General features: G+C 42.1%; 1 protein-coding gene across 1 annotated transcript; it reads right to left on the bottom strand.

The window, feature by feature from the left end:
* Nucleotides 1-9,574: 9,574 nt before the first annotated feature.
* LOC126106156 (basic salivary proline-rich protein 1-like) lies at nucleotides 9,575-13,846 on the bottom strand. Its single transcript, XM_049912397.1, has 3 exons — nucleotides 13,786-13,846; nucleotides 10,864-11,767; nucleotides 9,575-9,638 (listed from the first exon to the last, which is right to left on the bottom strand). The coding sequence occupies exons 1-3, from the start codon at nucleotides 13,844-13,846 to the stop codon at nucleotides 9,575-9,577; spliced, it is 1,029 nt and encodes a 342-aa protein (XP_049768354.1).
* Nucleotides 13,847-22,415: the final 8,569 nt, after the last annotated feature.

Below are 22,415 nucleotides of genomic sequence, written 5' to 3'. Positions count from 1 at the left end.
GGCGACCTTTCAGGATCAAACCTTCACAAGCTGCGATCGTCAGGTCGCACACCTCACGGAAATCATTCTCACTGCTGCTGAATATTCCATCCCTCACCCTACTTCTTCTCCACGTCGCGTACCGGTCCCCTGGTGGACCGCAGCAAGTAGAGATGCTTTACGTGCTCGTCGACGTGCTTTACGCACATTTAAACGCCACCCTACAGTGGCGAATTGTATCAATTATAAACGATTATGTGCTCAGTGTCGTTGTATTATCAAAGAAAGCAAGAAAGCCAGCTGGGCTGCTTTCACAAGCACCTTCAACAGTTTTACTCCTTCTTCTGTTGTCTGGGGTAGCCTGCGCCGGCTATCTGGCACTAAGGTCCACTCCCCAGTTTCTGGCTTGAAGGTCGCGAATGAAGTCCTTGTGGCCCCTGAGGCTGTCTCCAATGCCTTTGGCTGCTTTTTCGCAGAGGTTTCAAGCTCTGCACATTACCACCCTGCCTTCCTCCCCCACAAACAGGTAGAGGAGGCTAGGCCACCTAACTTCCGCTCCTCGAACTGTGAAAGTTATAATGCCCCATTCACCATGCGGGAACTCGAAAACGCACTTGGCCGATCACGGTCCTCCGCTCCAGGGCCTGATTCTGTTCATATTCCGATGCTGAAGAACCTTTCTCCTGTGGGTAAATGTTTTCTTCTTTGTACATACAATTGCATCTGGATTGAGGGACACGTTCCCGCATGCTGGCGCGAGTCTATTGTTGTCCCGATTCCTAAGCCGGGGAAGGACAAGCACTTGCCTTCCAGTTATCAACCTATCTCGCTTACCAGCTGTGTCTGTAAAGTGATGGAGCAAATGGTTAACTCTCGATTGGTTTGGCTGCTCGAGTCTTGACGCCTACTTACCAATGTACAATGTGGATTTCGTAGGCGCCGCTCTGCTGTTGACCATCTGGTTACCTTGTCGACCTTCATTATGAATAACTTCTTGCGGAAGCGCCCGACCGCGGCTGTGTTCTTTGATTTGGAGAAGGCTTACGACACCTGTTGGAGGGCGGGCGTTCTTCGCACCATGCATACATGGGGCCTTCGCGGTCGCCTCCCTCTTTTTATTCGTTCCTTTTTAATGGATCGACAGTTCAGGGTAAGTGTGGGTTCTGTCCTGTCCGACACCTTTTGCCAGGAGAATGGGGTACCACAGGGCTCAGTTTTGAGCGTCGCTCTCTTCGCCATCGCGATCAATCCAATAATGGATTGCCTCCCAGCTGATGTATCAGGCTCCCTTTTCGTGGACGATTTTACCATCTATTGCAGCGCGCAGTGTACATGTGTCCTGGAGTGCTGTCTTCAGCGTTCTCTTGACCGTCTTTCCTTCTGGAGTGTCGCCAATGGCTTCCGTTTTTCTGCCGAGAAGACGGTCTGTATTAACTTCTGGCGCTACAAAGAGTTTCTCCCACTGTCCTTACGACTCGGTCCCGTTGCTCTCCCAATCGTGGAGACAACCAAATTTTTAGGCCTTACATTTGACAGGAAACTTAGCTGGTCTCCACATGTGTCATATTTGGCCGCCCGTTGTACCCGTTCTTTAAATGTCCTCCGTGTTCTCAGTGGTATGTCGTGGGGAGCGGATCGAACCGTCCTACTTTGTCTATATCGGTCAATCGTCCGCTCCAAGCTGGATTATGGGAGCTTCGTATACTCCTCTGCATGGCCATCCATATTACGCCTCCTCAACTCCATACAACATCGGGGTTTATGACTTGCGATCGGAGCATTTTATACTAGTCCCGTAGAGAGTCTTCATGCTGACGCTGGCGAATTCCCACTCACCTACCGGCGCGATATACTGCTTTGTCGGTATGCCTGTCGGCTACTGTCAATGCCAGACCATCCGTCTTATCATTCCTTTTTTGACGACTCTCTCGACCGTCAATACGGGTTGCATGTCTCTGCCCTGCTACCCCCTGGAGTTCGCTTTTGTCGCCTCCTTCAACACCTTAATTTTTCACTCCCTGCAACCTTTCGAGTGGGCGAGAGCCACACGCCACCTTGGCTCCAGGCTCAGGTCCACGTTCACCTTGACCTCAGCTCGCTCCGGTTCGGTCTACCACTCCCGTTTTTTGGAACTTCGTTCGAAGTTCATCAACATGACTTTCATTTATACAGATGGCTCTAAGACCAATGACGGGGTCGGGTGTTCCTTTATTGTCGGGGCACAAAGTTTCAAATACCGGCTCCATGGCCATTGTTCAGTCTTCACAGCTGAGCTCTTTGCCCTCTACCAAGCTGTTCTTTACATCTGCCGCCACCGACGTTCTGCTTATGTCATCTGCTCCGACTTCCTGAGCGCCATCCAGAGCCTCAGTGATCCGTACCCGGTTCACCCTTTCGTACACCGGATCCAATGCTCTCTTCAGCAGCTGGTGGACGTCAGTTCTCCGGTTAGCTTTATGTGGGTTCCTGGCCATGTCGGTATCCCTGGGAACGAAGCTGCAGATGCTGCGGCCATGGCTGTGGTCCTCCAGCCTCGGACAGCTTCTTGTTGTGTCCCTTCGTCCGATTTTAGCAGGGTCATTTGTCGGCGCATTTTATCGCTGTGGCATGCCGATTGGGCTGTACTTACAGACAACAAGCTTCGGGCCTTAAAACTTCTTCCCGTGGCTTGGACGTCCTCCTCACGCCCTTCTCGGTGGGAGGAGGTAGTGTTGGCCAGGTTAAGAATTGGACACTGCCGGTTCAGCCATCGCCATCTGCTGACGGCTGCGCCGTCGCCGTTCTGCCCATGTGGGCACTTGCTGACGGTTCGACACATTTTAATGTCCTGTCCAGATTTTAGCACACTGCGTCTAGATCTTAACCTGCCAAGTACTTTCGATGCCATTTTAGCGGATGACCCACGAGCAGCAGCTCGTGTTCTTCGTTTTATCAATTTGACAAACCTCTCTAAGGACATTTGATGATGCTGTTTTTTAATCCTATGCCTGTCAGTCTGTCTTTTATCCTGTTTTCCCTTTTAGTTGTTGTTGTCAACTTGTGCCTCACGTTGCATTCTTAGAGTAGTCAGGGCGCTAATGACCATTGAAGTTGTGCGCCCTAAAACCACAAAAAAAAAAAAAAACGAAAAAAACAAAAAAAAAACTATTACTTTCTGTGGGGTATCTGTGAGAGAAATTCATGATTATTAAAAATTATTGGTGAAGTTTTCTGCATAACACTAAGTGCTCTCATTGCCAAATACTGGATGAATATAATGTCGGTACATGAATGCAATTAGTGAAGGTGCATAAACAAGCTTACACACAGTTCCTAAATGTTAAACGTGACACAGTGTGTTAACTGTGTAACATAAGATTGTATGTTTTATTAAGCAGATAAGTACAAGATTATAAATTTTAAAATTTGATCAATAATTATGTGAAATGATGACAATAAACATTTATTTGTCCCTGCCAGTCTTCAGATAGCAAGCGTGCAACTGGAATAAAGTTCTGGCTTTCTGGAACTCGGTAATATTGATGGTTGTTTATAATTGAGTAGATTTGATGCTCAATTATACACTGATCCGTAGGTTTTCTAAAAGATAGAAACAGTTGATTCTGTTCTTTATCTGGTCATGTTGAAACACACTTAGTTTATCACTAGTTTGTTTTACTTGTGCAGATAAAGTATTTTTTATATTAACACGCAAATTCCTTTTTTGTCAATCAGGCCCTGCTGAGGAGGAAGGCACGCATCCCATCGCTCAGGTGAGTGAAAGTAGTGGATGCACGTATGAGACTGGCAGAGCAAGTGTGATTTTCACCAGTAGCATATAAAGTTTGGTTCTGTGGCATGTAATGAACCCCACACTGCTTCCTGTCCTCCTCCCAGGGTGAGGACATAGTTCATCAGCTCAGGGCTTTGAACCATTAAAATACTTCCTCCTATTCTGAGCTACTCTGCACACTACCCTCTTGCTTAATCAAATAAATTCCTTTATTAATATCCTATTCATCTCCATTTCAGTCTCATTGTGTCTCCCATGGCAGTCTGTTTCCTGACATCACAAACTTTGCAACTTCTTTAGCACTGTTAACTGAAATGCTATCTCAAGTCTAAATTTCCTGCTAAATGACCCAAAAAATATCTCAAAGACCACTCATATACTGGCTCTTAATTTAAAACAAGTAACTCTCTTTAATTATTAATGTCAAGTCTTGTGTCATTGGTTAGTGTACAGAATCTTACTGACAGCTCAACTTCATCTTCGTTCTCCGGATGTAATGGCAGTTGTCTTGATGCTGACAGTTCTAGGGGGAAGGCACATTGCTGAACAAGAATGAGACAGCAAGGAATAAACCCATGGACTGGTTGTTTGTGTTGCCATCATCATTTGTGAAAGTGGCATGGCTGGACCATGTAAAATTTGGGAATTCGTGTGGATGCTGATAACCACGCCATTGAGTGCCCCCTAATCAGGTATCATCATCATCATGATAGAATAAAACACTGAAATCATCATGAACTGTGAAGAACGATAAACTAATTATTGTTATCCCACCCTGCAGATATGCTGCATCAATCTCCACTAGATTTTGTGTGTTGTGGTTGGCAGGTGTTACTAGAGGAGGCCAAAATGCATGCGTTTTAACTCACGCAGGCTGGCGTGAGGTCTGGAACAGGACAAGGAAATTAGAATTTAGAAAAACGGACATAGCTGGTGAAATACTTAACTTTAATCCATTAATGATGAAAATCTGTCTTGATGGTACATGATTCACAATATCAATAGTAACTGATATGGGCCCCTTGCTAGGTCGTAGCAAATGAGGTAGCTGAAGGCTATGCTAAACTATCGTCTCGGCAAATGAGAGCGTATTTTGTCAGTGAACCATCACTACAAAGATGGTTGTACAGCTGGGGCGAGTGCTAGGAAGTCTCACTAGACCTGCCGTGTGGTGGCGCTCGGTCTGCAGTCACTGATAGTGGCGGCACGCGGGTCCGACATATACTACCGGACCGCGGCCGATTTAAAGGCTACCACCTAGCAAGTGTGGTGTCTGGCGGTGACACCACATTATGCACAACAGAGAAGGGTATAAAAGTTTAAAGCCATCATTTGAGTTTAAAAAAAAATAATCACTTTGTGGTGGTGACCATTGTTCATCGGTACTATAGATATTGTGAGATGTACACCTTTACCAAAGCGATGTGTTGCACCATATTTGATACTCATTAAACATGACAATAAATATTCCTTAAAATCGACACTTACCACTTACTGTTGTCTAAAATGCTTACTGATTGCAGTTGGGAACTGAGATTTCCCTGTTTTTGAGCAAATATCAGAAACGCAAATGACAGGTACTCGCAATCGCAAAAACGTTTCAAAGTACCTTTCTAGAATGATATCAGACTCATTCTCCTTCATACATTCATGGCCTGTCAAACTTCCTAAACTCTTCTGAAAATACTTTCCTGCTTGTGAAATAACTACCAAGTAAACTACTTTGAGAGGTATACTTGTCATAGTGTTTGTTATGTTTGACACGTGTTGATTAGTAATTCAATAAAACTACCTTAGTGTACTTAAGCACATGCATCACAAATTGTGCAGTGTGATTTTAAAGTAACTGTTTAGTTACTTTTGTCGTTAGGGATTTGCTTTCAGTAATATTAATATAGGTCTCTGGTACATTAAACAGAATCAAATGATCGTTCTTGTGATCTTTCAGATCTTGCATTGACTTACTTGCCAGCTCTCATGACCATGGCAAACAGTCCTTTATCCAGTAAGTGGTTTCTTTTTCATACATCTTGTTGTTTAGGACCAATATGTGGCACAAATCTTAAAGGTCAGGAACGTGTCACATAAAATAAAATGTTTAAGAAACCAAAAAAGAGGAGCCATAAGTTTATGTAAATGCAGTCAAGAATGTAACACAGGAATGGCCGCTGAGTTGCCACCTCTCCATCTCTTTCCTCCTCCTCTTTCCTAATCATGACATTATTCCAATGGAATATTAGTGGCCTTGAATCCAAAAAGATGACTTGCGGCTGCTCTTGGAATCGCAGCCTCTGCTAGTTCTCTGCCTGCAGGAAACAAAATTGCATCCTCCAGACTGATTTGAGCTTTTGTATTTCTTCCCAGTCTGCTTTGACTCCCTCTCTCCAAAGATGGCATTCCATATCATATGAGGAGAGAGGGGAGTCATGCTGCTCATATGGAAGGACGTTGAAAGTCAACCCTTCTCCCTGACTACCCAGCTTGAAGCTATTCCTGTCTGCATTTTACTTCCTCTCCTGAACTTTTCCATATTTACTGTTTACATCCTTCAGTCATTCGGTGTCATGGACACTCTTCATCCAGCTTACTGGCCAACTCCCTCACCCCTTTCTGCTGCTCGTTGACTGTAATGCACACCATTCCCTTTGGAAATCTCCCAGAACCTGACAGAGAGGTGCCCTCTAGGCTGAACTTCTCAGTCACCTTAACCTCATTTGCCTTATCATGGGAGTACCCATCTTCCTTTTATACTACATGCACTCCTACCCATATCTGGAAATCTCCTGCACTGCCCAATTTGCCCATCATCTCATCACTGTCTCTAGTACGTACTCGAGCAACCATTTACCATTTGCTATCCATTTTCTGACTCCTACCCCACATATATTCACACCCAAATGGCAACTTTCTAGGGATGACTCGAGATTTACTGTTCCCTGGCACCCTTTGAGTAACATAATTTCACCAGTTGTGATGGCCAGGTAAAATATCTTACAAATGCTATCTTTACCACCACGCAATATTCCATTCTCGCACTTCATCTTTACTGTGCCATGTCCCAGTGCCTTGATTGACTGAGCTGTGTTGTGACTCAACTCACATGCAGAGATGTGTTCTCCATGTTTTTAACCATCATTCTATGATGGCAAACTGCATTCATTGTGAACAGTTGCATGCACAGTGTCGTTGCACCCTTCAGGATAGCAAAAATCTAGCTAGATTTCCTTAACTAATTCTTCTAACAGTTCCACTACCTCATCTGTTGTATGGGCCCTGCAGGACCAAGATCCATTGGGCTGCTATTCTGCGGAGATTTCAAGCTCCACCCACTATCATTCTGCCTTCCTCCACCAGAAACAAGTGGAGGAGGCTTGGGTAGTACCCTTATTTTGGCAGATTAGCGAGTGCTACAAGCTGCCTTTAGTATGAGGGGGCGAGAACTTGCTCTCACTTCCTATCGATCCTCCAACACAGTGCTGGACGATGTTTGCATTTGGATGTTGCTAAACCTTTCTTTTGTGGGCAAGCACTTGCTCTTTCTTATGTACAACTGCATCTGGGCAGAGGGCGCCGTTTGCCAGATGCCAGCATAAAGACACTGTCATTCCCATACCCGTACCCATGCCCAGTAAGGAAAAATACCATCCTTCTAGTTACTGCCCCATTTCTCCCACAAGCTGTGTTTGCAAACTGATGAAACATGTAATTCATGCCTGGCTGGTATAGTGACTAGAGTGTGGCAATTCACTGACCACTGTACTGTACGGATTTTGAGCAGGCCGTCCTGCAGCTGACCATCTCATCACTTTGTCTACGTGTGTCGCGAATGGTTTTCTGTGGATATATCAGACACTGGCAGTGTTTTTAAATTTGCAGAAAGCCTAAAACACCTTCTGAAGGATGGGTGTTCCTGATCTCTCTACATGTGGCACTTCTGAGGCCACATGCCCCATGTCCTTCAGGTATTTTTAAAGTATTGATTTTTCAAGGAATGTTGGTACTGCCTTGTCAGACACCTTTACCAGGAAGTTGGTGTGCCTCAGGGTACTGTTTTGAGTGTGACCCTCTTTGCTATTGCCTTTAACCTTATTATGTCCTGTCTCCTGCAGGTCATCTCCAGCAGTCTACTGTTGCCCACCCCTACCCTGTTACCCTCCCACACCCTGTCCCAGCCTCCTCCGTACCCCCACATGATTGCCTGTCTCATCATGTGCAACTGCACGCAGCCTGGCTTCAGCTGCCAGAGAGTCTGATCACGTGTGTGAGAGTTGCATTTGCATGAGTATGTGAGTGTATGTTATCTATATATAACAGAGGCCTTGTTCACTGAGAGCTCACTTTCTTACAGTTTTTCTTTTCTTTTTTTTTTTTTTTTTGTCGTGCCTGTGTGCCTTCCATGGTATTGTTAAATTTATTTCTGAAGAATTGTGATGGCTCGAGGCATTGAGGTGCTGAGGTAGGGGTCAGTGTACACTCATCAGCAAACAAACAATTGTGCCTTATTAGACAAAAGCCAGGAAAGATCAGACCATTTGGCAATAGTGCCGTAAAAACCAGACCAGGGATTGATCTCGGGGAGATGAGTGTCATTGGTGTGGTAAATGTGAGGTGTCTGATACTAACTCAGTATTCATGTATGCCCCATATGCTAGTGATCGCTTACTTAACTGCATAGGTTATGGACCTGACTCTCAGAAGGTTCAAATCACTGACATAAGCACACTCTTAGCCTTAGTATATTTATTGGCATTCACATTCTAAGTGCTCACTGTCTACCATTCAATCAACTAAGAATGGAAGACCAGTTTTACCAACAAGTTTTTTGTATTCCACTGCCACTCATATTCTTCATTTTGCAGCTTGAAAATATATCTCTGCATGTTTTGGAATGAAGGTTAAGGCCTCAAAATTACCTGCTCTTCCCAAATCCTTTCTCCATGGTGAAATGATAGAAGCATTGCACGGTAACCTGAAGGTGCAGAGTTCAAAGCTACACATTTCCATTTTTTAATTGTTTTTGCAAATTCACTAGAAAGAGAGACAGATTTTTTGGACATTTATGCAAATAATGAAATTGAGTGTCTGAGTAATGAAATAGCTGCTCTTGTTGCGTATGGGCTTCACTCTGTTTCAGATACATTTATTAAACTACCTGTAGCTAAAGTCATGAAAGTTATAATGTTTTATGATAGAGAAAATAACCAACAACAAAAGCAACATTTGAAGAGCTCTTCTTAAAAGACAGAATGAAACATGATACCTTTAACAGTTCATGATAAGAAATGTTACACACTACTACAACCACACTTAATACTTACCATCCTTAAATGTTTAAAGCAGTGGTTAAAATTTCCCAGAGTACTTTGACAAAGTGTGAACAAATAATGATGTACTTGTGCACCTACATACAGCCATTAAAGCTCTAATGAATGGGCAGGCAGCATTATCAAATTAGTTATCAACATTACTGGGTCAGCTACTTGTCAGAGAATATTAACTATAATCTATTAGATCTATTATGAACTACCAGAAAGAAGAATGCCAACAATTAAAAGCTTCCAGATGCATTTGAACTTGGATGTTGGCATCTTAAGTACTCACTTATGTGCCTTTACTGATGTAGATGTAGAATGGGTGCCAAGTTTGATATAGCTATTTGAACACAAACCAGACCTCATGGCAAAGAATAGAAACAGTAAAACTAATGATTCACAGTATCATCCAGTTGCAGGCCTAGGTAAGCCAAGTGTTGCAACAAAACATTTGATCATATTCCATCAGATCTCATCTGTCACATGTGCCAAACTATAACTTCACTTTCCATTACAGTGCTTGTGTATAGTCCAGCACAATATCAACATTGTGAAGTGCACTTCCACAAACATTTCTACAGCAAAAAGAGATCAAATTTCTTCACGGGGTTTACAATACTATTCAGGATTTCATCACACAATGTTTGTCTTGTTTGGGAGTCCTAGTGTACTGCATATCGTGCTCGAAAAAGGGAACAGGGAGAAGGGGAAGATAAGGAAGGTGATGGCGAGGTGAGTTGCAGTCTTGTGTTAGACCATCATAGCAACAATAGTTGCGGGCACAGATCAGTGGAAGATGTCATGGAAGGCCTTAGAACATCACTGAGACCCTAATTACAAGTAACAGACATAAGAAATAAATGAATACACCTTTGGTTGTCGTTACCCATGCCCTGGCTCCACTCAAACCATTAATGTTTGCTTGACTGTGATATTCCTGTGGTGCTGCTTGTGAGTGGATGACTGTAACTGAGGTATTGTCAGAGGTGTTAGTCATCAGAAATGGCATATTAGTCCAATGCTGATTTCTCTCTTGTCATGCTGATAAATGGCAAAAATGTTTAAGGAAATTTTGTTCAAATATGTGGCCTGTCCTCAGTGTAAGCTGTGCAAGGTTAAGCAAATGTCTGCAGTATGCAGATGATTTGGCTTTCCATCCATGCTTGTCACATATCTGGCAGAGTCGTGAATTTCTATGTATCCTGTGTTGACATGACAAATATTAAGGGGTAGTAACGTGCATTTTTAAAGCTATACAAATTCACCCCAAGTGTGACTATGGGAATGGAAGTTGCCTGAGTATTGGGAACTTTGGATAAAATATCAACCTGTGTGATTGATGAATCTTTGGAATGTCAGAAGTCTACCCCTACTATAAACAGAATTTTAAAGAATTTTGTTGAAGGAGGCACTATCAGCAGAATGCCTGGCTCAAGATACTGAGCCCACAGCAGTATAACACATAGCTTGCCTGTAAGAGCCAACTAATCCGTCCCCTAGATACGAAGCAGTTGTAGTGAGTGACCAACTTCCCAGTTCCAATGATGCAGTTAACTGAGGGCCAAGGAAAGCTGTACTCCACGCACAATGATCCACTATAAAACAGGAACTCAGTGAGGAAATGTTACACTGGCTGGCAGCCAGAGCTCCATCTGAATGCAATGTGGAAAAATGTACTTTTCACAGATAAGTTGTCTTACCAAGACCAAACAGTAGTTTAGCAGCCGCGAGGGTCCAGACATAATGGGGAATAAGTGGTGACAACAGGTAGTACTAGCCGATTGTCAGTTTCCTGGGGGCGTTGGTTTCCCCGCTGGGGGCGTTGGTTTCCCCGCTGGGGGCGTTGGTTTCCCCGCTGGGGGCGTTGGTTTCGTTTCCCCGCTGGGGGCGTTGGTTTCGTTTCCCCGCTGGGGGCGTTGGTTTCGTTTCCCCGCTGGGGGCGTTGGTTTCGTTTCCCCGCTGGGGGCGTTGGTTTCGTTTCCCCGCTGGGGGCGTTGGTTTCGTTTCCCCGCTGGGGGCGTTGGTTTCGTTTCCCCGCTGGGGGCGTTGGTTTCGTTTCCCCGCTGGGGGCGTTGGTTTCGTTTCCCCGCTGGGGGCGTTGGTTTCGTTTCCCCGCTGGGGGCGTTGGTTTCGTTTCCCCGCTGGGGGCGTTGGTTTCGTTTCCCCGCTGGGGGCGTTGGTTTCGTTTCCCCGCTGGGGGCGTTGGTTTCGTTTCCCCACTGGGGGCGTTGGTTTCGTTTCCCCGCTGGGGGCGTTGGTTTCGTTTCCCCGCTGGGGGCGTTGGTTTCGTTTCCCCGCTGGGGGCGTTGGTTTCGTTTCCCCGCTGGGGGCGTCGGTTTCGTTTCCCCGCTGGGGGCGTCGGTTTCGTTTCCCCGCTGGGGGCGTCGGTTTCGTTTCCCCGCTGGGGGCGTCGGTTTCGTTTCCCCGCTGGGGGCGTCGGTTTCGTTTCCCCGCTGGGGGCGTCGGTTTCGTTTCCCCGCTGGGGGCGTCGGTTTCGTTTCCCCGCTGGGGGCGTCGGTTTCGTTTCCCCGCTGGGGGCGTCGGTTTCGTTTCCCCGCTGGGGGCGTCGGTTTCGTTTCCCCGCTGGGGGCGTCGGTTTCGTTTCCCCGCTGGGGGCGTCGGTTTCGTTTCCCCGCTGGGGGCGTCGGTTTCGTTTCCCCGCTGGGGGCGTCGGTTTCGTTTCCCCGCTGGGGGCGTCGGATTTCTGTGAGAGGAGCAGGAATGCTTCCTCAGTAGCAGGCCGTATGCCCACATTTTGAAGAAAGTGGTGCTGCATTTAGTTTGAATGCTGTATTGTGGAGGGGAATTCATGCTACAGGAGGAATATTCACTTGTGTATAGGTCTGCTCATTCAACTGCAGCTGTCCAACATAGACATTAATGTAATGGACTGGCTGTGAGAGACTGCTCACTTGAACACAATGGAAATTATGTGTGTGTAAGTAGCACGAACACACAGAGAACTGGTTGTGAAACACACCATTTATAGCTGATGCTCTTTTGGACTGCTTTTTTTGAAGCCTCGGTGGGGTTGCCTCTTCTGACAAATGGGTCCAATGCCTCACAAATTCAGTGCCAGGGTGCATGACTGAAGTCAGAAATGATGGGGCATTCTGGATAAAATGTTATGGACTGAGAACATTTTACTTTCTTTCCTTGTTCTGCTGTGCAGTGTTCTGTCAGTGAGAGCCAGCACAAAATCTCTTGGTGACAGAAAAATATCAAAGATGAGAGAAGGAAATTTGAGCTAGTTCTAGTTGGCATTATCCTTGTACCTGAAATAAATTTGTTTTAATTTAATATTTTGAGTATTACATTCTCTTTACTTGCTCTCTGCCTACATACATGAAATGAATAAATCAAGAGAGCCCCCTTTTTAGGGCTATTTTTTGTTATGTCAAATTCATCTCTCTCCCACTCTATTGCCACCCATGAGACTCGGCCAAAAATGTGCAAAATATATCTTCTCTCTCTCTCTCTCTCTCTTCTCTCTCTCTCTCTCTTCTCTCTCTCCTCTCTCTCTCTCTCTCTCTCTCTCTCTCTCACACACACACACACACACACACACACACACACACACACACACACACAGAGGCAAATTACAAATTGGAAAGTCTCTCATGACCAAATAAGAAAACAGGGCAGTAGGATAATTTGTAGTTTCTAAATGGTGTTTATATATAGAAATTGGTCTGTATGCTGCATTTATTTGATGGAGTACATGTGTTTCCTCATGCTGTATGTAGAATAAGAAACAATATGACATTTAATTTCTGTTGGACAAAACGTGTTTATTTCTTGTCTGAATCCTGGGCTATAGCAATGAACTTTGTCCAGAGATTGTTCTTCCTTCATGTAATGGAGGAAAAATGCAACTGTGGACACTGCATCATGTAATTTCCCCATGCATCCTCCACAGCCTGACTAAACACAGCTTTGTTAGAGGCCATCTGATCTCGACTGTCGGTCATTTGTCCCAATCAGAGCTACCTTACAATAGCAAGACCGTGCACTCAATTTGCTTACTAAATCACAATCTGTCTTACATCACTGCACCCTTCAGTAAGAGTGATAGATTTGGTGAGTGGGAAGTAACTATACTGCCTCTCATCTCAGACACTTCATACTTGCAGAACTGCAGTGCGAAAGGAGGGAGGTAGGGTGGGTGGGAGGGAGGTAGGAGGGAAGTCAGTATGGAACTGATGTAGCAGAAAATCAGTTTGTAAAGTAAGCACCACTTGGTATTAGGCTCATACTCACCCAGTTTATGGACTGCAGTTGTTCTTGTTGTTGTTATTGTTATTGTCAGTCCGAATGGGGTTTGATGCGGTTCTCCACTCTGGTCTACCTTGTGCAAGCATCCTTCGCTCTCGGTAACCATTATTAAATTCATTATCATGTGTTTAAATCTGGTAGGAGGCATACAGTAATGATTGTAACACAGTACCACATGGAATGACTTCAGTGCAGTCACCACCACCAATTTCTGTGCAAGTGACTGGTCAGAGAATTCTGTACTGCCTTCACAGAGTGAATAAAAGTACTTGTTTCTCATGAGGTACAGCAGTGCTGGAAGTTAAGCCACATCCTGTTAGCAACTGACACAAGCTGAGTGGACCAAAATCCATTTAGTTCACTTTCAGAGGACTAATTCCAGACCACTGCTGTAGCCCCTCAATGAGCTATGGACATTTGTGGACGTGTTTAGTCAGATGTTTTTACCTATTTTTCCACTTTTTGTTTCCATTTTAATTTCTTGTATTTCCTTTGCTTTGACTGCCATTGGGACCCTAGTTGTTGGGCTGCCCCAGTCCAATTACGCTCCTGCTCAAGTCACTACTCGACAAAAAATTCTTATTTGCAGTTTCCTCTTTATTGGATGTGTTCACATTAGTCACATTGTGTTGCTGCTGTCATAATATCAGCTTCCATCCCTGTTAGCCATGACCACGGAGATATGCACGGCCAAAATACAAAGTTGCTTCAAAATTGTCCACAGCAATTGCTCCAACAGCTTCCCAATTAAATGCTCGAATATACCAAAATGGGATAATGATGCATTGCCTGTAGTTCTGTCAAACTGTGCTCTTACAGATTACTTCAAAGAAATTACTTTTGAAATTTCCTTTCCCCTCCAAGTGATGTAGGACTTGCCTTATGCATGTCAAGGAATACAAATTTACATTGCAGTTGGATTTTGTGTAAATGTTACATTAGTTTCTTGTAAAAGTTGTAACAGCAGTCCCTGAAAGGAATACCTGATGTTAGGTCATCAGTACTGAGTACCACACTTGTTGATGATAGTTTTGTTGGTTAAGCTGTGTATCCAAATTGGCATATAGTTCCTTTAGTTGCTGGATATAAAATTTTCCAATTGTTTAAACTCCCACACCTTTATGCTGGTTCTTCATGCAGTCATTGTTGCTCTCTGCAGTGTTACTATGAATATGTGCTAGGCTGTTACAGTATTTGTGATTTATGATGCCATATATCATTGCTACCAATGTCACATAGTACACTTCAAGACACCTACACTATCTTCTTTGTAAATTAGATATACTTTTCTGCATATCACCTTAACACTGTCCACAGTATGAAGTGGCTTCCGCCTAGTCATTCACTATGAAACACACAAGTCTCACTTGTTCTGTGTGTACAGGTACAAATCAGTGAGGCTGATACACTGATGCCAGTTGCCACTGATGCATTTTTACAGGAGAATGCCATCAATAGCGATTTGGATGCCTACAGTGCTATATTTCAATCACATTGCAGTCTGCTGTAGCAGTGTGAACAACAAGAGCTATTGAGTGTAGTTTGGGGGCTAACTGAGCATGTGCTAATCAACACAAAATACATAATTCACATAGAAAATAACTATCCAAACCCTAACCAACAATGTACCTTGAACAAACTGCTTGCATCTGTAAGAAGCTCCCTAACAGGGTAGTGCGACTTAATTGAAATGAAAACTTATGTGCTGGCCATGCGTGTTAAGTATCTGTGGGCTTACCCTCAACACATTAAACCTCCTTACCTCTAGAGCAGCTATTGGCATGTTGGAATCCAAAATATGAACTTTGATGAAGAATTACTCTAACAGAACAACACTCTGGAACAGGTTAGTACACCCCTAAATAGACAAAGCTCATAAAATCATAATGTATTGTTGAGACCAGTGTCCTCCAGTTTTGTAGGTATGCAGTCATTACAGTACTTGCAGATAGTTTAAATTGTTTCGATCAGGATTCCCGGTAATCATGTGACCTTTATGGCTTCCTATCAACATCACACTACTAATACAAAAGAAAGTGAGTCACATAGTTGTAAGCTGCCACAACTCTGCTACACTACATGGCATGTCATTTGCGACATGTGCCACTTGAAATGTTGTGGCTCAACACTTTGGGATCCGCTGGTTCTCAGTAACTTGAAATCCAATGGAGACACTATCAGAATTGTACATGACATAATTTCTCTATCTCCTAACTGTGACAGTCTGTAATTTTATAATGGTCTGTTATTCCTTCCCCCTTTCATGAGAGGTGTTCATTCCAGCAAACTATGCTGTACCTTTATTTCGGTCACTGGCAGTGTCCCTACACCAGCCTCCAAACACCAATGTTGACTTGCTTTTTGTGGGCACCTTTGTCCTTCTCTGTGACAGTGGCTGTATATGGCAGCTGTAATGAACTCAGACAATTAAAATTAAAATATTTTGTGGTTCTTCACTTGGATCATTATGCAGTTTTCATCAATCTCACTTTTATAAAATTTCACATGTATGTACTTGCCACAGCACCTGATTCCTAATCTCCATCACTATTTTAGTTTAGCAACTTCTTGACATTAAAATGAGCATGTGCAGTGAGAAGACAACCACTGCCACATATCAAGATGTTTGATTTACACTCAAATTCTGTTGATGTAAAGTTATTCAGCTTCTTAATATTTTTGCAGATGCCACAGAAGTTGAGGATGGAGGAGCTGTTGGCAGGTGAGATATTTGCTTTCTTCAGTAGCTTAATTACACATTAAAGTTATGACTTTCATATTTTATTATGTGGTACTTTATTTTTCATCTTTTTCTTTGAAATTAATATTCCATTGGTGGTGTGCTAAACAATTTTTGTGAAACAGTTTTTCAAAATTCTATACTGTAACATAACACTGGATGTTAAGTATGTCATACATAATTCATACTGAAAATTGGCGGTGTTATTGTAACTATGTAAGATTGGTTACAAATGTGCAGTTGCATTGAAAATGTGTACTGTGGTAGATTGTGAGGGAAATGTGGTCAAAGAGAAAAAAGACAAATTTTTAAGTACCAAATTGACATTTAGAAATTTGTCATTGTAATGTTAAGCAAACATTACAAATAGGCATACTACGATAAGTAGTAATGAATTTTGCCACCTGACTGATGTGTGAAATAGCCTGACCCATCTGGGTGCCACAGTTACTATCAATCCCTCACCTGCCAAGAGTGTTATTGACTACCCGGTGACAACATGCTACTGAGTACAAGGTGGCTGACTTGTTGGTGGCTTCACAACTTGTGTACTGCATTCTCGAGACCCATCTCATACTCCTCTCACCCCCTCTACTCCCATACCAGCTTCCCTAATTTGAAAATTTTGGAGTTCCCCTTAACTTACGTTTCACAATCCTTCCCTCAGTACTAGCCACCCCTACACTGCCCTTTCCCATGCCTAGCTCTGTACCTGTACCTGTACCTGTACCTCTACCTCCTATGTTACACCCTCTGCCATCCCATCCCCTCTATGACATTTGCATTAAATCTGTCCACCACAACTCCTCACGCAGTTGGCCTGCAGGTTTATGACAATTTATCTGGTTGGCAGAGGGACAGAACGCAACAAATGTTATTCCAGGCTTAGCCTTTTACTGCTTATTTCCAGATTAACCCTTTCATGGCCAATCGAACATCTTAGGCTGATGCATAACACTGTAGTGTTTCCTACAAGTTAAAAAACTCAGACTATACCTACTGGAGACTTAAATCATCATAAATAATATACTTTGTTTCGCTGTTCACTTCAGTCTGTTGGGATAACTTTCTGGATCCACAACTGTAGAAATCATGTGATTTTGTAGCAAAGAGCCATGTTCAAAGTGTATTTTCACCCCAAAGGAAGTATGTCAAGATCATTGAACAGAGAGCAGAGAAGATGAAATCTGAGGGTGCAAGATCAGATGAAAAGGGTGGGTGCAAAATGACTTCTCAATCCAGTTGTTCTATAGTGTTTGTTGCCAGTCTAGCAGAATGCTGGTGACTGTTACTGTGGAATAGCACCACTTCACACAGTCTTCCTGGATGTTTTTCTGGGACTATATCTGCAAGATGTCTGTTGTTGACAATAAATACCAATAGGAAAGTTACACCTCATGCAAGCAACTCGTAGTGCACCACATGGTCACCTACATCTACATCTACATGATTACTCTGCAATTCACATTTAAGTGCTTGGCAGAGGGTTCATCCAACCACAATCGTACTATCTCTCTACCATTCCACTCCCGAACAGCGCATGGCAAAAATGAACACCTAAACCTTTCTGTTGGAGCTCTGATTTCTCTTATTTTATTTTGATGATTATTCCTACCTATGTAGATTGGTCTCAACAAAATATTTTCGCATTCAGAAGAGAAAGTTGGTGATTGAAAATTCGTAAATAGATCTCGCCGCAATGAAAAAGTCTTTGTTTTAATGACTTCCATCCCAACTCACATATCATATCTGCTACGCTCTCTCCCCTATTACGTGATAATACAAAATGAGCTGCCCTTTTTTGCACCCTTTCGATGTCCTCTGTCAATCCCACCTGATAAGGCTTCCACATCCCGCAGCAATATTCTAACACCGGACCTCTGCACAATATCGATAACATTATCTTGTGTGGATGCTCAAAAGTCTATGTGGCACTGATGCTTTGTTTGGACTAAAGCATTCATTTCCGTTCTTTGTCTTACATTAGCATAAAAACAAAATTTCTAGTCATCAGTAACAATACAGGTTAGAAATGGTCAGTGGTATTCACCCTCTAATGAAGAACAAGCAAGAGGTTAATGTACATACGGCCAACCACTGATTTATATGGTTTGGCATGTGGTATCCGTATGCTTTATTGTTGAACCTTCTCCATTGTATTCAAATGCTGCACAGTGACGGAATGGTCATACTTCATCACATTTTCTGGTTCTTGAGTGCAATGATGTGCATCATCGTGGATTAATGCATTCAGATGATCTTCATCAAATGCTGAAGGTCTTTCTGAAAATGGAGGGTCAATAATGTCAAAACAATCATCCTTTAAATTAGAAAATCTTTCCTTGCCATGCTCTGTCCCATGGCATTATCCCCATACATGGTGAAAACGTTACCATTGAAACCATATATTCATAAACACCACTGTTCTCATTTTGCCCACTTAGCCATTTTAAATTAAAATGTAGCAGTGCTTTGTGTCAACAAAATATTCATAGAATGACAATTTACCTAAAAGAATGTGTCCACATTAAGTGAGAACAAGGTAATGTACTTCGTAAAAATGGTGGAAAAGACAACTGTATCCTTTGATCCCTAGGCATATGAACTTGTCTTAGATCACATGTAATGCCCCCAACAACACAAAACACAATGATGGGAAAGGCTGACTTAAAGCATACATTGTGTGCTCACTGTTACATTATTGGTATCGGCTGCATAAATAACAATAACACAGTGCACACTGTTCACTTAAGACGTCTCTCTGTTTTTGCTCCCAACATTTAGTGTTCTAATGATGTACCAACATCATAATGCATTGATGATGGGTGGTTTAAATAAAAAATATGTACAAATGAAATGAGCTTCATGACAAGGCTGAAGATATATCGGTACATAGGACACTGCATAGAACTATATGGAACATTGTAGATGTAACTGTAGATGTGCTCCAAGGAAGTGTGTGGGGCCCTTGATATTGATGTTTTATATTAATGACATCACAGACATTCTTCTTCTTTTTGTTTTTCTGTTTGGGGTATCTAATGACCACATCCTAATTTCAATGCTTCCTCCTTTGTTCTTCTTCCAGGTTTCCTTCGTCTTCATTATCTATCCTTTTTTTCTTCCTCAGACGATTCTGACCCTGTCTTCCTCTTCTTCTTCCTGCCTTGGAATGCTTCCATTTGCAACACTTTCTTCTTGAAATCCTATCATTCTGCTGGGTCTTTTTCTTGTATTTCTTTCCAAATCTTTCCTAACTACTTGAATCTGTCCTGTTGTTGACATCTTGTCCCAAAGATGCTCAACAATCTGTTTGGTTAACCTGTTGCTGTTCACTCTGTATACATGTCCAGCTCTTCTGCAGCATTTCAATTGTTTTTCCTATGCTGCAATATACTTCATTACTTCTTAATATTCATACTCATGGATTTCCTAGCAGTCTGAGTATTTGTCAAATGATTCTTAATTCTAGGACTTGAAGTTTGTATAATTCATAATTCAACATTAAACATTCACTTGCATAGAGACAATCTGGTTTTACTACTGTGCTGTAGTGCTGTATTTTCAAATTTTTAGACACACACATCTTGTTGTAAATGTTCATGTTTATATCATATGCTTTCTCCATTTTAGATACTATTTTGTCTACAGCAAATATTTTTGAAACCATTGCCTTGAATCTTTCCTCCCAAATATTTAAATTTATAAACCCTCTTTATCTGTTCATTATCTGTTACTAGGATTTCTGGGTCATTATTTTATGTTTGTCCTAAAAAAAAATTTTCTACAGAACTTTTAAAGCTGCTTTGTTAGGTATTCCTTCTAAGAGGTTGATTTGTATTTCTGAATTTGTTATATTTTTATAAAGAATGGCATAATCATTTGCAAATACTAGACACTGAATTTCAGTATCTCTTTTTCCTGAAGTCTCCAGTCTCATTGTGACAGCTTATGTTCTTTGCCTTTTGTTTCAATTATCTTACTATTTCCTCTAAGATGCAGTTGAGGTGGTGTGGAAACATGTTGTCACCCTGCATTTCACCTGTTATTTTGAGTGCCTTAGGTGTTTCACACCAAAACTTTACTTATGCTTCAGTGTGTGGGTGTTTCACGAATAAGGTTTGCTAGCTTAGTGTAATGCCAAGTTCTCGAGTCACTTTACCCACTGTTTACCTGTCAATCAAACGCTTTTCTAAAACCTGTAAATGTTAAAACTATGTCTTAAAATTCGTATGGACTTGAAGTTGAAATTCTGTTCTGCGCCAGATTCGATCTTTCTAAATCTACTCTGATATTCTCCCAAATGGCTGTCAAGTGTTACTTCTACCTTGTTTAGTAATATTGTTAAAAATATAATACAGCCCACTGGCAACAGATATATACCTGTGCAATTATTTAGATAATGCCTATGACTTTTTTTGTGCACAGGATGGATAGGAGCCACTTTCCAGTTTCCCATATTTCTTCAGACATAATCTAAAGGTTAGTTGTCATTTCTGCTTGTCACCAGTTATGGTTGAGATGATTTTATTTCTTCTCCACTGGCTTTGTTGTTTTTCAGGTTTTGTTTGTTTGTTTGTTTGTTTGTTTGTTTGCTGTAGGTGGTAGATCTGCTTCCATGTTTTCATCAAATATCTGGAAATTCTAGCTAACAATTCAGTTATCTACAGTTCAAGAGTTGATCAAAGTACTTTCTTGGTAATTTACATGTGTGGTTATTGCTTAGACCTATTTTACCATTTTCGTCTCTGATACATTAGAGCATGGTAGCCCTTTTCAATAAAACCATGACTGTATGTATGAGAGCATTTTTTCTGCTCTAGTACACAGTGATTGTTTTTTATCACTAATTATGATACTCGTGTCATCTGCAAATTGTAGAATTTTTGCTGAGCTGTCTGGAGCCTGTATATCATTGATATAAATTAGAAACAACAACGGGCCCAGAATGCTGCCCTGAGGAACACCTATTTAAATTTGTTTTGGTTCGGATATGGGTTTAAAATTGTGAAGATTGTTGGATGACCTCAGCTCAACAATTCTTCTTGCGATATTTCAGAGAAATGGCTATTTGCAACAGCAGATTAAGAAAGTCCTGCAAATAAAAACTGCAGAAAAATCACAGGAAAAGGATGAGGAAGTGGAAAGTGAAGTGAAATCTACAGCCTTTCTCCATATGTGGGTGATATTTCTTCTAAAATTGCTGGAATCTTGAAGAAACATAAAGTGGATGTGATATTCCGCCCACCCGCTAAGACTGCAGCCTTGTTGGGATCTGTTATGGATGATCTGCTCTTGCAAAAGGCGGGAGTTTATGAAATCCCTTGTGAGTGTGGAAAATGTTACATAGGGCTACCACGTGCACTGTACAGGAACGATGCATCGAACACCAGCGGTACTCAGGTCTCCTTCAGTCCAACAAATTAGCAGTTGCTGAACATTGCATTTCTACTGGCCATGCCATGGATTATATAGATGTTAAGATTTTAACTACTGCTTCATCTTTCTGGGACTCAGTTGTTAAGGAAGCTGTAGAAATACAACTAGCCGACAACCTGCTAAACCATGACGAAGGATTTCATCTTGACAATGCTTGGAAACCACTTATTTCACACCTTCGTTCAGAAAGAATTTCTGTATCTTCACTTCTGACAGATGTTACCTCTTTCAAAGATTAATTATTTATTTACAGGCACGGTGGATTCACAGCAGCACTATTTTGTTTGCACTCTGCGCTTATATGTTTATCTTTGCTATATAAATCTTAACTATGACTAGTGCAGTAGTGGCAACTTTGATATCTTTGATGCATGCGCTTTTAATCCTCAGCAGCTTAGTATCACATGACTCTCCATATAAATAGGCATGCACAAATACTATGAACTCAGTCTCTGACTCGCCTTGAAGACTGCTGGGAGGTTTCTAGCTGAAATATTACAAGAAGAATTGTCGCTGTCCCAAGTGCACACCTGAAAGATGATGGAACAATTTAGTTGTTTACAGTTCAAGAGTTGATCAAAGTACTTATTAGTAATTTACAGGTGTGGTTATTGCTTGGACCTATTTTACCATTTTCATCTGTGATGTACATTATTGGTATAGGAGTAGTAGTAGTAGTTGTTGTTGTTGTTGTTGTTGTTGTTGATGATGATGATGATGATGATGATGATGATTTTTAACAGTCATAGAAAACACACACACACCTTAAAAGACCACTTTCATTCATTCAGTATAAAAGAGAGAATTGTTATAATTCCAACATTCCTCTTTTGTGTCTCACTGCATGTATAATTTATTGAAATAACTGCCCTTTGGAAGCCTATGCATCAGCAGGACA

The sequence above is a fragment of the Schistocerca cancellata genome, chromosome 10 (genome assembly GCF_023864275.1).
Source record: "Schistocerca cancellata isolate TAMUIC-IGC-003103 chromosome 10, iqSchCanc2.1, whole genome shotgun sequence".
Taxonomy (NCBI): domain Eukaryota; kingdom Metazoa; phylum Arthropoda; class Insecta; order Orthoptera; family Acrididae; genus Schistocerca; species Schistocerca cancellata.
This window is presented reverse-complemented; position numbering and strand designations above follow the sequence as displayed.